The sequence below is a fragment of the Zingiber officinale genome, chromosome 4A (genome assembly GCF_018446385.1).
Source record: "Zingiber officinale cultivar Zhangliang chromosome 4A, Zo_v1.1, whole genome shotgun sequence".
In the NCBI taxonomy this organism is placed as follows: Eukaryota; Viridiplantae; Streptophyta; class Magnoliopsida; order Zingiberales; family Zingiberaceae; genus Zingiber; species Zingiber officinale.
The window spans coordinates 120,352,096-120,366,054 of record NC_055992.1 but is presented as its reverse complement, the minus strand read 5'-3'; the positions used below and the strand labels follow the sequence as shown (position 1 = coordinate 120,366,054).

The 13,959-nt window shown below is 36.3% G+C and overlaps 1 protein-coding gene across 6 annotated transcripts; it reads right to left on the bottom strand.

Annotated features, from left to right (window-relative positions):
- Positions 1-592: 592 nt before the first annotated feature.
- Positions 593-7,844, bottom strand: LOC121970803. 6 transcript variants are annotated; one of them, XM_042521766.1, is made up of 9 exons: positions 7,540-7,842; positions 6,476-6,937; positions 5,691-5,862; positions 5,128-5,425; positions 2,626-2,698; positions 2,383-2,473; positions 2,102-2,181; positions 1,734-2,010; positions 593-956 (listed from the first exon to the last, which is right to left on the bottom strand). In XM_042521766.1, the coding sequence occupies exons 1-8, from the start codon at positions 7,618-7,620 to the stop codon at positions 1,756-1,758; spliced, it is 1,512 nt and encodes a 503-aa protein (XP_042377700.1). In that variant the 5' UTR covers positions 7,621-7,842; the 3' UTR covers positions 593-956; positions 1,734-1,755. The 6 variants fall into 6 exon arrangements, with proteins under 6 accessions (XP_042377700.1, XP_042377701.1, XP_042377704.1 ...); XM_042521767.1 differs by having other exon boundaries at positions 593-953; XM_042521770.1 differs by lacking the exon at positions 593-956 and having other exon boundaries at positions 1,213-2,010; positions 6,476-6,508; positions 6,590-6,937; positions 7,540-7,844.
- Positions 7,845-13,959: the final 6,115 nt, after the last annotated feature.

Sequence of the window (13,959 nt, the reverse complement as noted above, 5' to 3'; positions counted from 1 at the left end):
ATGTTTTCTATATTTAATTTTTTCCTACTTAATATAATTCCTCCTAAATTTAACACTATTTAAAAAGAATCTAATATATTTTTCATTCAATTAAGGACTTAGGTGGAAAAAAATCGTACTTAATTTAATAGAAAATATACTAGATTCTAACTTAATGTGCTGAATTTAAGAGAAATTATACTTATTTTAAAGCTTTTTATACTTAAAAAAATATGAGAAACAATTAGGTAATTAGTATCCATTATGTCTGGTTAGGGAGTAGAAAATTGATATCCATTCCATCTAAATTCAGCACCATTAAAAAAAATCTAATATAGTTTTCATTTAATTAAACACTATTTAAAAAGAAACTAGTATATTTTTTTATTCAATTGAGGCGGAAAAAGAATCATGCTCAATTTGATAAAAAAAAATATACTAAATTCTAGTTTAATGTATTAAATTTAAAAAAATTATATTTATTTTTGAACTTTTATATCTAAAAAATATAAGGGGCAATTAGGTAAATTAGTTATTATATTTAGTTAGAGAGTGGAAATAAAGATTTTTGACAATGGAGACTGTATGTAAAATTTTATTTATGATCGGAGACTGTATGTAAATTTTTCGATTTATTGGAGTTAAAAAGAGAGATAGAATCTGCAAAAACAAATGAGTAAGTCGTTTGCAACACAAATACAAACTGATATAGAAGAATGAAGGCTGATCAAGGATGAAAAGCAATCTATGACTGGGAAAAAAACCTAGAGAAATTAGGAAGACATAAAGCAACAAGAAGAAAAACACAAGAAAAGAAATCATTTGTTTGTCGATGGCTCAAATTCTCCTAGTGAAGTCAAGTACACGACACCTTACCACTGGATCATAAGGTCGTGGTCTGTTCATACGTGAGCACAACCATGCTCGAGGGCATGACACACAATGGATCCTCCAATAGGTAACTGATTGTCGATCTGCTGCACGCACAAAGCAAATGTAAGTAAGAAAAAAAAGACAGCCTGAACCCAGCGCATTGAACATAGAACAAACATGAAGGCAGAGCCACACATATAAGCATCTCAGAGAAGGAATTAGCAAAGACTGAGATGTTCCGAATGACTATCAGAGCCATCTAAACCTAGGCACCCCTAGTTTCCCACGAGAAAGTGCAATGAGTTCGATCACTAGCACAAGAAATTAGTCTGGGAAGGAAACGAGCCATTCCCACACAGCTTGATATAAAAGGAAAAGAAATACATAGAAATTGCCGGACTTTTACAATATGCAGTTTTTTACTACTAAGAATCGCTACAAATTGTTAAGTTCATTTAGCTCCATTACATACATGCATTCACAAACAACATTCTCATGGCTCCGAACTCTCATCTCTGATCACCTCATTGAAATCAATTTAAGAGAATTTATTTGGAAGACACTAAAGTCCTTCAACATAGCCCTCTTTAGGAGTGTGCTATTACTTGCAATCGATACAGAAATTACTGGAGCTTTTGACCAATAAACTGGGATGGGGAATGTACAGTCTCTGGCCTCTATCAAGCTAGTTAGGCTGGTTTTACTTAGAATATTGGGATATATATGTTGGACGAATAGCTGAAATTCCAATGAAAATTTTCTGAAAATCACTTTAATATGATTCGAGAATCTGAGCTTCAAGCCTTGAATCAATTGGGCACATGATTAAAAAAACATTGAATATAATTTGTAGTTGTTGCATCAAGCCATCAGCAAGGTACCTCAAAAGCAATATAAATCATTTCACCCATGTGGCAAAGGATTAGGACTTCGGATTTGATTCTCCAAATCTTGCCGCCTTATGTTGTTTCCATCTTCAGCTTCAGGAAGGTCTGTAGATCCATTCTGCTGCCTAATCTCATCTTGCCATTGTGTTGAGCGTGAATTTCTCCTAATTCTCCACCTTAGGTACTCAACAAGCAAAGAGTTTGTACTGATTGCAATGCCAAAGCCAGTGAATGAGGAAAGTAAGATGGAAAGAACAGCGCTTATTGATAGCTGCAATAAAAACAAGGATATGAGCTATTTTCAGCTGAATCAAGAAATTATAGTACATATTGGGGTGGGAAATCTGAGGAAATCATCTTACCGCATTATAGAAAATATGCGCAAAGAGGATCACAATTGCAAACTGGAAGGATGCATAGGCCCAAACATAGCTCCTGCTTACTGTCAATAGAACAGTCAGATTCATGTTTCAACATAAAGCTTATCAAACTGGGCTAGAGACTAGAATATAAAAACAACAGCAATGACAATCCTCGATTCCCCTGTTATATTCAATTGCACAAAAAAAAACTAATCGGGATACTGGATATATGAAAGCCATTACTAAACATAACAAGAAACAAAAGTAGAAAAATGTTTTACCCATTGTTGAAGCTATCATGGAAGAGAGGAGGCCCAGAACACAGGAAAAGGGTAATGATATGGCAAGAGCTCGGGGACCCAATTCAGTAACCTGTTAAATTAAAGTGTTTGTTGAAGTCACATGCAATCTGAATTCACCAAACTTAAATGGAACAAGTGTGCAAAAAATCATATGAAGAATATATTTTTTTGTCCTTTCAAGAGAGAAAGCAATGGGAAACTTTTGTTCTCGAGACGCCTTACCAAAAGTTGCTCCAGAAAGCAAAAATAAGCAAGCATGCTGACCATGACTAGAACAGGAACATCCTGCCATACCCTGTCAGGAAAATGCAAAAAAGATTAGCTATAGTCAAACTATACACACACATACAAATTGCCACAAGATTAAGCCAAAATCGGCTAAGCATAAATAACTATCTTCTATGAGTAATAGAAATGCATATATTCAAGGAAAACATGCAGCTCTAATCATGTTTTTTTTCCAATAGGCAGTTTGCAGCAAAAAATATGCTCAAAGCTTCAGATGAGAAACTTTGTTCATTGTTCCATTTCATAGAAATCTAGTAATAGTCTGTTCAAAACTTAATCCATTCTTAATTATTATTAGAGAGGTCTACATATATGACCATTTTATTTTGATATTAGGTAATATATGACAAATATTTGTGCCCTCTAGAGATCACCATTTTGAAAAACATTGATTTCAAGCACCAATAAATATCAATAGGTACAACTAAAATATATCATTCCAACCACTGACGGATATCAATACTATATCACTATGTAAACAACCAAGGGTAAATCTTATTGTGTCACCTGTGTCAACACAGTTTTGGTGAGCCGAGAAGATTTTATTTATGTAACTCCTTCAATTTTGTCTTTTGATCAAGGAGAGATGAAACACCATGAAAAGGGTTCGAAGTGAATGAGGGGACCACCAATTAGATCACCACCAACAACAAAGAGGAATGATGCTAAAGTAAAACAATCGAGATGTATCCAACTATCCATGTCCTTTGTTTATTCCATTTTAGTCTAAGTCCAACTCTTACTGATCAACCAACATATATTTATAAACGTGTAGAGAAATCAAATCCTAGGAGCATTATTTAATATGGTTCTTGGAAAATTGAGTTGATCTCATTAGGATGTTGTAAGAATCAAATGCTCTCATCCAATGCAGGAACTATGGTATAATTATTTGTTGAGATGTTTGCTATATATTTGCAATTTGATCCAAAATTTTAATTAAATTAACTTTCTAATTTGAACAAGCTAAGTGCAAGAAAGTTTGTTACACTTTGGGTTGATTTGTTATATGATTAAACTTTTGAGTTGATTTGTCACACTTTGATTTAAGCTAAAGTTTGTTACGTGTTGGCACAACATGATATTCAAAACCATACTCTTCTAGCTAGAGACCGAAACTTTAGCACGGAATAATATGTTAAACCTTGCTAGAATTCATCAATGCAAAATGTTTACTAATCAAATCAAACTTTTCTACGATTCCTAATAGCAAAGAGTGATTATAAAAATGCATATTTGAACACGATTTCCACATAAATACATGTGATAGAATATTAAATGGGATTGCATAGGCAACAGAAAAAAACTTTCAACTCAACTTTCAACTGATTGCAAACCATTGGAACAACTCATCCACTATCTCCACCTTAGCAAGCTTAGTTGAAAAGATTGTGCACGTTTTTAAAATATAGATTCATCTAAAATAGCATTTCCTTCTTACTCCTCCTATCATTAGGAAACCATGTAAGTTCAACTGAGAATATATACCATCCTGTAATCGAGAATACTTCTCTTTGTGACCATTATGATGCTATACAAAATTATGATCATTATGGAGGTTATTCTTTTTCATCTAGAATTGTAGTCTAATAGAAGACATTCAAATATAATAAGAGATCAACATACCAAACAACTGCAAAAAGAAGATGCAAGAAATGCCTTGAGGAATCCACTTTCTAGATGCATGATAAATTTTCTAGCAAGAGAATACAGATAATCTTACATAGAGATGTAAATGAACCAAATGGTTCGCGAGTTATTTGGAGCTCGATTCGATAAAAAACTCGTTCGAGTTCGTTCGTTTATCTTATCAAGCCGAGCTCGAGCTTAAGGATATTCGGCTCGTGAGCTCGCGAACATATTCGTTTGTAGGCTCATGAGCCTTAAAAGGAGCCAAAAAAACGAGCTCTAAAACGAGCCAAAAAACGAGTTCTAAAACGAACCTTAAAACGAGCAAAAAAAAACGAGCTCTAAAATGAGCCCAAAAACGAGCCCGAGTCCGCTTAACGAATTAGGCTCGTTAACTATGATAATCGAGCTAATAACGAGCCGAGCTCGAATTGTTCGCGAGCTTGATAATTCCAAATCGAGCCGAGCTCGAGCCTTGTAATAAAAGTTCGATTCGAGCTCGAGCCCGAATATAACTTAAACAAGCCGAGCTCGAGCCTAATACTGTTCGGCTCGGTTTGGCTCGTTTGCATCCCTAATCTTACGGTAAAATAGACTTCAAATAAATCTATATAAAAAACAGTGACTGGTCGATTAAATCAATAGGCTTGTTCAATCGTATGCTTAGGCTGATCCATTGTGGATCAGATTTTAGCTGCTTATGGTAGTTCTCTAGCATTATGAATATTAAGAAAGACTGGATATAGAAACACAGTTTCTCCCTCCAAGTTAATCATTTTAAGGATGACTTCCAATAAGAAAAGTAACCTGTACGTAGCAACTTCTTGCCGCTGAGTTGCATTTGAAGTGTGCCTATTAACCATTCGTTGATTCTGTAATCTCAGCAATGTCACTGGTAGGTTTGTTACTTCCTGTTTGCATACATCACATGTCTTATTTCCCTTAATACTAAACCATTTTACTGCACATTCTTGGTGTGCTAATGCAAGTTCCCCTTTGCAACTACACTCCATTTTAAGAGTTTCTCCCCCTTCAGCAAGTTCTACTAAACATATTCTGCATACAGCCTCTTCTTCTGGAATATCTTCAACTTCATTCTCAGTCACTGCAAAGCCATATATCTTACAAGTATCAGTTTCTCTCATGTTTAAATCAGCAATCATATACATGATCGAGATATTAGGCAGATATACAAGTGCGTGATACTTGGATAAGACTTCACTCTTGTCTCAAAATTTTTTGTATAATCATAGCCAGACAAACATATAAATAGATGTTCCTTCATCCACCTACTACTTACAAAGAATTGTATAAACAGAAATCAAATATCATGAATTAGAATAAGTGGATCAGTTCAGTTAATCAAGTACCATTGGCTGTCTCATTAGCATCACTTTCCATGGTAATATCAGTAGCAACAGGACGAGGAGTTGTTGAAATAACTCGCACAAAACCAATTGAATCCATTCTCTGCAAACCTGCATTTTTGGCATTTCCAGGTGCGGAAATTGATCGTCTAATCTGAGTCTGAACCTCCTTTTTCTGTTGGCTCCAACAAACACACATGGTAAACAGTGACAGGGTCCTTTAGTCACATATATGAACAATTAGATAAAAGTTCTCATTTATGTTATACATTAGAAGCTTAGGGAAAAAGTTTAGCAGGCTAACTTGGCCAGTTGCTAATAAATTCAAATTCAAGTTTAATTTCATAGTAATATACTAGTCTTCACTGCCAATTTATAATGTACTAGTTCCCTTTTTTGGTAGAAGCATGGCTAACTTATTAACAGTCTTGATTGTGCTCTACAACAATGACCAGAGGATTATGTGATCATGTTGTATATAGTGGAACACTAAATTGATTTACAAAATAATAACAAAGGGATAGGAAAAAAATCAGTTGGTGTAGCCAACAAAAATCGCTTAAGGTCATATACATCAAGAAAGTTGTAAAGTAGTGAAACATGGTTTGTTGTATATCTGTCTTGACCGCCAAGTATGAAACTCACATATAATATGTAGGATATTAAGAAACTATAATTGAAAGAAAAGAGTAGGGTTGTGAGTTAAAGAGAATATATGTAATTGGAGAGAGAACAAATGCATGGCACTAGAAAGTGTTTAAATTGAAAACTGAGGATATAAAACTTACATCGAGGAAAGAGACATCGACTACATGCCTTTCCTGTTCAGAAGACGGATCTTGGCTGGTTACTGGTGTCACAGGTAAAGAGTATGTTTTTTTGGTTGAAACTGAGGAAAAGACCTTGGTAAGAGAAAATTGCCTTGATGTTGAAGGCTTGTTTTCTTGTCCTTCTGAAGAAGATGTTCCAGGAATTAGGAGAACTGTTCTGTCACCATCTGAACTCGAACCTTTTGTCCTTAGACTCCTTTGTTGAACAAGACTTCTAATAGAAGATTTTGTCCTTGTTGAATTCGGCCTGGGTGGCAAGCCTGCTCTTGCTGAACCAGGACTGGGAAAAGCATATGCTCTTGCAGAAGCAAGTGAATTTCCCAATGCTCTTACAGGAATTTGCAAGGATGCTAGGTTTGGTCGCCGTGAATTAAGAGCAGGTACAATCTCACCTCTGGTGTTTGCATCCCCGTCAGGCGACTGCAAAGTCATTTAGGATAGTGAATTCATTTTTGTAATGGCAAATGCTCAAGATGTTACTGGATGTAAAGTAAATAAACCAAAGAAATAGACTAGTGCCATCATCATCATGAAGTTTTGTATAAACAAACAGAACACTGATTAATCGGTGTCAAATAACATCACGATGAAATACTCATAATCCCTTGTTCACTTGTCTCGTTGACCATTAGATTTCCAAAATCATTTTGGAGGAATAAATAATTTATTTGTTCAGCTGCACTAAACATTACTAAACTAAGCCCCTCCACAGACAGACCATTATTAACTCCCAGTAGAGTAAGATGGACATACACAATCAGCTAGCGGAACTAAATTCAACTCGATCATGTTCTACCAGAGTACGCAAGGATATTTTAGAACCTCAATAACGTATACCTAGGAAGGAAACCATGAAAAAGAAAGAAGAAGAAGAAGAAGAAGAAGAAGAAAAACTAATAGTAGTACGATCTCGCTTCACTTTTGCGCCTAATTCCGAAGTAGAAAAAAAAAGGAAGAAAACTAAGAATTCCTTAGACGAATAAACCAAGCAAAATCTATATATGTATATATTTCAAACTTACGGTAGCAATTACCTCCCGGTCGGAATCCCTGGGCGGCGATGCAGTGGCAGCCGGATCCGACGTGCCCGCCGAATCCTCCATAAGCAACGGAAACCAAAATCAAGCCCCGACACCACACCGAGTGAGTCGTCCAAGGAAGAGCCCCAGATTGGGAGGCTCCCCGACTCCCGGCAGAGGAGCGTCGCCGGCGAATCAAAGTAGGGGGGCACTTCGGACTCGGAGGACCGGCTACAGTACAGTGGAACACAACACACGAAGTGAAATTCTTTCAACTTTTATTATTCCCCCGAAAGAAGAATAAATTTATAGAATCCGATACCCTCGTTTAGCACGCACTACCATTTCATTCCCCAGTCGGCCCTCACGCGACGTATGGACGCGAGTCGTCGTCTTTTGGTTACCTGCCAACTTCAGTGTCACTGAACCGCGGTTTCAGTATTACGTAATAATCATGATTGATGTACACAAAATCAAAATATTTTTTAAAACCTTCTCAATATATTTATGCTCTGCAAATAGCACAGATTGTGAATAATAAATTAATCGAGATAACATTTTTAAAATTTTTATTTTAACCATTTACAAATTTATTACTATCAATTTACATCATATTCAAGGCATAGGCATATTAAGAATATTTTCCGGAGACCCAGGGAGAAAGAGAAATATTTGAAAAATATAATATATAATTTGAATATTATAAAAATTAAGGATGTGATTTAGATAATATTGAAACTTTTATGTGATTTAGTAAAATGTTGGAGATATTTTGACAGCTCATGAATGAGGTGTGACAGACCGAACTGATTAGACCGACTTGGATCAATCTATGTTTTTCAATTGTTTATTTTTAATTTTTTTAATTTACATAATATCTTATTAAAATAAATCAAAAAGTATTCATAATAATTCAATTATAGTAAAAAATAATTATATTTATCTTAGATATTTTTTATAATTTATTTTTAGATTAAGTAAAGTGAGATAAATTATTGAATTAATTTAAAACTGAAAATATATCTGTCAAAAATTAATCTTTTACTTCGTTACACTATTCAACCATCTTCTATTCAACTAAACATCCCATTAGATCCACTTACAGCAATCAAACGTTTTTTAGTTAAATAATTCATCAAATCTATCAGTTGTTTCTTTAAAGTTTCAGGATGCGTGCATCGAACGTAACAATGAGTCATCGGTCCCGTTGAAATGGTAAGAGCTACACAATTACACAAATTTGTCTCTGTCCTTTCTTCCATGTCAGAGAGAGAGAGAGAGGCTTCAGAAGTGACGAAAGATCCGTGAAGTTGTGAAAAGCTCGTAGAAGTTCGTTGAATGTCGTCCTTCAATAATTGTTCGAACCGAAGCAGATAATAAGAGAATTAAAATTAAAATTTTAAATGAGATGAATTCATCCTTTTTCTCCTACTTGCCTAGTTAGCCCAATACCCCTTTTCCTATTTATTTTGTTTCACTGATGTTATTGCACATAGTTATACTCCTAACCACATTGACCCATATAGGACCACCCTTTTGAGATGAAAAAACAAAGCGTAGAGTGGCTACCTACCTAATACTACATCAGAGTTGATTTGAAAACTTTATTAGTCAATTAAAGGTGCGTATCGAAGCCGAGAGTGGACAAGGGATACAGTTCAGTTAGGTTCGGTAGAATAGATATTATTATACTAGATAAGGGGTCGAATCTGGGTGAAATCAAGAAAAATATTTTTTTTTGTAATGGTCAATTGTAATTTCTTGATTTATTTCTTCACAGATGATTATGAGACCGATCGTATGAGATTGCAGGGGTGACGGATTCCACCTTTTACTATAATATCTTATTAGGAATATATTTTTAGTGCAAAAACTATTATCAGACTTATCTGTTGAGTTGATCTGAGAGAATAATCTTAGACTGCTATGTAGGAAAGGAATGTAGGAAAGGAAGAGCTGTTTGGGATGATTTAGTTGGATGAAAAATAGAGTCCGAGTTGTAGAAGATTGCAGAATCCGAGTGGCAGACTCCCGACCTCCCAAGTGCAGGCTCTCGACTGCAAAATCTGAGTTGTAGAAGACTGCAGAGTCCGAATGGCAGAATCCTGACTTGAGAGTCCTGATTGAAGAGTCCCGACTATAGACTCTCGACTGGAGACTCCAGAGTGCTGGACAGAAGATGTCGAGACATTCTTTCAAGCAATTTCCTTAAAACGGATTCTTCCTTGTCTGGCTGTGCTTTGAGGTTATGATAGATATTTGTTTTCCAGGATACAATGGTAGAACCATTTACACAACCAAGTACTAGTTGTTCGTGGTGAACTGAGGAAGTACCCGATTGCTATCATGGGCAAATCACTAAGCGAAAATGCTGGGCGGAGAGAAGATTTGGGGGAAAGAAGGTGGAGGAAAATCTTTGCTATTAGTTTTTTTTCTTGCTCTTGGTCACAACCTCCTTATATAGGAGCTTAGACCCTTGTAGTATTCAATGGCCGAATTAAAGCCATTTACTGTCTATTAATCCGTCTAGCTCAAACGGTTGAAGGTTACAGATTCTTTATTAATAATCAATTAATGCATCTGTTAAATTTGAGCAATAAGTAAAATATTTAGGTGGTAAAACATTGGTTCATTCGCTTAGACAATTTTTGCCCCGACCAATCCGACATTCGACATGCACAGATCATGCTCGCACACGAGTCAACTATTGGTGCAGTTAGCATCAATGGTCAAATTTAGGTTTTGATAAATAACAAATGGATTAAAGTTAGATGTTGTGTTGTCTAACCTTGTTACCGAGTGTGTAGGAATTAACGAGTCTAAAGAACTTGACACCATGTTGAAGCCCAATTAGATCTGAGGACCTGATAACTTATATGAAGTCCAGATAAGTCAAGAAGTGACCTGATATCTTGCAGGAAGTTTGGTTGGATTGTGGGACCTGACAGTTGGTTGAAGTCCATTTGGGTCCGTGGACCTAACAACTAGCAGAAAGACCTGGTGGGTCAAAAGACAAGTCAAGTGACTGTAAATGGTAAGTAAGGTAAGTCACTAGAGGGGAGTGATCCAGTGAGAACAAGTCTCAGTGAAACTTTAGGTGCGATCCAACTTAGACATGAAATGACTCTAAGCAGATATCTTAACTAAATCATGGTTTTAAGAAGACATAATCTAATTAATAATGTTATTTTATTATTGTACTAATTCTGTTTATAGGGTATATTTTATTTTATGGATTAACTCTTTTTTACAGGGTTAAATGCAAAAATAGTCTCAGATGAACAACATCCAAGGCGCCTTAGAGGTGCACGAAGGCACCTCGGATCAGCACTTGGAGATGCCCTAGACTCGTTGAAGGCACCCTCAAGGAGATAAAATTGACGGATAAGACTTCATGGTGAAGAGGAACCCTGGAGCATTGGAGACACCTCGGAGGTGCATTGGAGGAGCCTCGGAGTGCTTGGTGTAAATACTTCGAGTAAGTTTTGGTATGATCAATCGGATTAAGTTAGGTCCTATTAGATTTGATCTTTGTGTCTAAGTATGTAGAAACTTAGGAACACAAGAAGTCAAGTGGAAGACGCAGCTAACGAGAAAAATAGCACAGGAAGTGAGTCGACGGACTCAGTGCATCTGAGAGACGAGGTATTATGGAAGAGTACATCGACGAACGAGAAAAATGTACATGACGCTTCCGAGGGATGAGAAGCCAAAGCGGAAGACTACTCGAGGAGAGAAAGTCGAAATTAGATTCAGGTGAACTCAACTCTGGATGGCCAAAGAATCACCGAAGCGATCAGAGTTAAAGTCGGACAAAGTCAACTCTAAGTTAACCTTGTCCAAGCGCCTGGACCAAGTCCAAGCATTCAGACTCCTGGTGCCCAAACTGCCTTGGTGTCGAATAGGCGTTTTATCGCAGAGTCATTGTTGCGGAACACTTTTAGGTCCAGGTTAGCAGCACTCCAATTTCCCAGACTGGTCCAGGTGCCCAGACAAGGATGAATTTTTTTATCATCGTGCCATTGAGTAGCCATTGCGAGCATATAAGGTGCACAGTTGGGGGTACTGGGACCGCGTCTAGGCTCTCGGAGATGCCACACCATCAAAATAGTTAGTTCGGCCAATAAACTATAAATAGAGCTCTGGTTCTCTTCATTGGAAACAGCATTTTCTGTACATCAAATTTATTATTCTATTTTTCATAATTGTGCTTTCAACGCTTGTACAAGGCTTCTCCGACTCCGAGAATTCACTTATAGAAGGAGATCTTAGTAAGATGACATTACCTTAGACCAGCAATCTTCTAATTACCAACCAAGTAAATCTAATAGTCTCATATTTACTTTTTATGCATTTCAGCTTTTATTTATTAAGTGTTTGCCTAACTTAAGTAGAAAGATCGAGAAAGTGTATACTTGTAATTTCAGGTAATTCATCATCCTCTTGATAGTTGCACTGGGGCCTACACTTGGAGGCACCCTCGCACGGACAGAAATTGAACCTCATGGAGTTGATCGAGTCCAAAGTTTATGAGATCAGTTTTGAGGTTGGAGCACCTCGGATGGGGTTGGAGGCGTGCTCAACACTCAGTAAAAGACCTGTTCGACTAGCTGAAAGAACTAAACATATATACAAGCTTCAACGATCCTTATGTAGCTTCGACCATGCAAAATCTGTTGTGTTGTTGCCGCACTACTATTTTGCTTCATTCGACCGTTGCTGGCAGATTGACACCAACACTCTAACTCTCAACTTCGATAATCTTGTGTTAGTAACAATTTAGTTTAAGTTATTTATTTTATTACTAGGGCAATGTAAGTTGTTACACTGTCTTTACTTCATTCTTGTATTTGATTCTCTTTTTTGGTGGTTCTGGAAAAAGTTTTTAGTGGATTATCCATCGACATGATTCGAGGGATCATGGGTTTTGGAGTAGGAGTCGACGAAGGCTCCGAACTAAGTAATCAATCGCGTACTTTTGTTTTCTTACTTTGTTTCTGTGTTTTAATTCTGTTGCACACTTGCTTTTATAAAATCCAAAAAGAATGTTTTTAAATACACATAATTCACTCCCCCTCTCACATACACCGATCCTACATCAACTTGATTCAGTGTAATTCGAGTCATGGATTTGCACCCTCTACGTAATCACATGTGAGAGAGAGTCTCTCTCCATGCATTTAGTCACATCATCAATGCATATGCAATAATATAAACCAACTATAATACCTTGAAACTTCTAATGTGGGACTAACTTCATACACAAAGAAGTGTCCTTCCTCCTTTTTCTATTCACATTTCTAACAATCACCCACATGAATGGAACAGGGTATGTGATTCCATTTGATAGTTGAGTCGAGTATATGATAGGTAGGTTTTACCCTTTGAACCTTCCCTTATGAAGATCTGTTTGTTTATTGCTGACAGTAGATACGATGTCATTGAATTATTCTATCATCTGTATAAGCATTGACATATCTAGGGTTGTAAACGAGCCGAGCCAAGCCGAGCTTTGAGGTGTTCAAACTTGTTTGATAATGTAACCGAGCCAAGCCGAGCCAAGCCGAGCTTAAAATGAACCAAGTTTTTGAAATGGTTGTTCAAGCTTGGTTTGGTTTATTTTTATGAGCTTGAGCTTGTTTAAAGCTTGGCTTGAGCTTGATTTGTTTAGATGTTATTGAGCTGTCAATTCAAGCTTGGCTTGAGCTTGAGCTTGACTTGAGCTTGGTTTGAGTTTGGTTTGAGTTTGGTTCGTTTAGATGTTATCGAGCTCTTAATTTAATCTTGTTTGATTGTTTAAAATTTTTAGTTATTTGATTGGTTATTGAGTTTGATAATTCAAACTTATTTGTTTATTTTATTTTATTATTTATTAAGCATATTTAAAAGAGTTTTATTAATGAATATGATTCATGAACATTATTCACGAACGTTGTTCACGAACGTTAAGGAGCTGAACACATATGTGTTCAAGCTTATTTGTTTAGTTTAACGAGTTGTTCAAGTTTGTTTGTTTAATTAATCTTGTGTATATTGAACGAATATAAACAAGTTTTTACCAAGCCGAACACCAAGCTTGTTCACGAACGCTTGGTTCATTTACAACCCTAGACATATCTCACTTAGGACTCTCCCTGATACAACCCAGTTCTCATGAGTGTGCCCGTTCTTGGCCATGAACATGTTTAGTTCTATGAGAAGCTCTAAGAATTGTGACTCTAATTCTCTTTGAAGTGACTTCACTTCTTTCTCACATAGGTAATCTCTTAAAAGTATTATATATTACTGTACTGGATCATTAAAAGTCGTGTGCTTAACCTTCATACTTCACTAATATATTGGGTCGTTCATCCACAGTGAGCAACTTTGTCGGTATAATTAGGTTGTCTGTTTGAACCTAGTTCTTGGGATCTCTAGTCTGCA

Coding starts and splice junctions, on each gene's coding strand:
- LOC121970803 (XM_042521766.1), bottom strand. CDS start 7,620: ATGGAGGATTCGGCGGGCACGTCGGATCCGGCTGCCACTGCATCGCCG. Junction 5,426..5,690: donor TGCTAATGAGACAGCCAATG/GTACTTGATTAA, acceptor ATGGCTTTGCAG/TGACTGAGAATGAAGTTGAA. Junction 2,182..2,382: donor CATGATAGCTTCAACAATGG/GTAAAACATTTT, acceptor TTCTATTGACAG/TAAGCAGGAGCTATGTTTGG.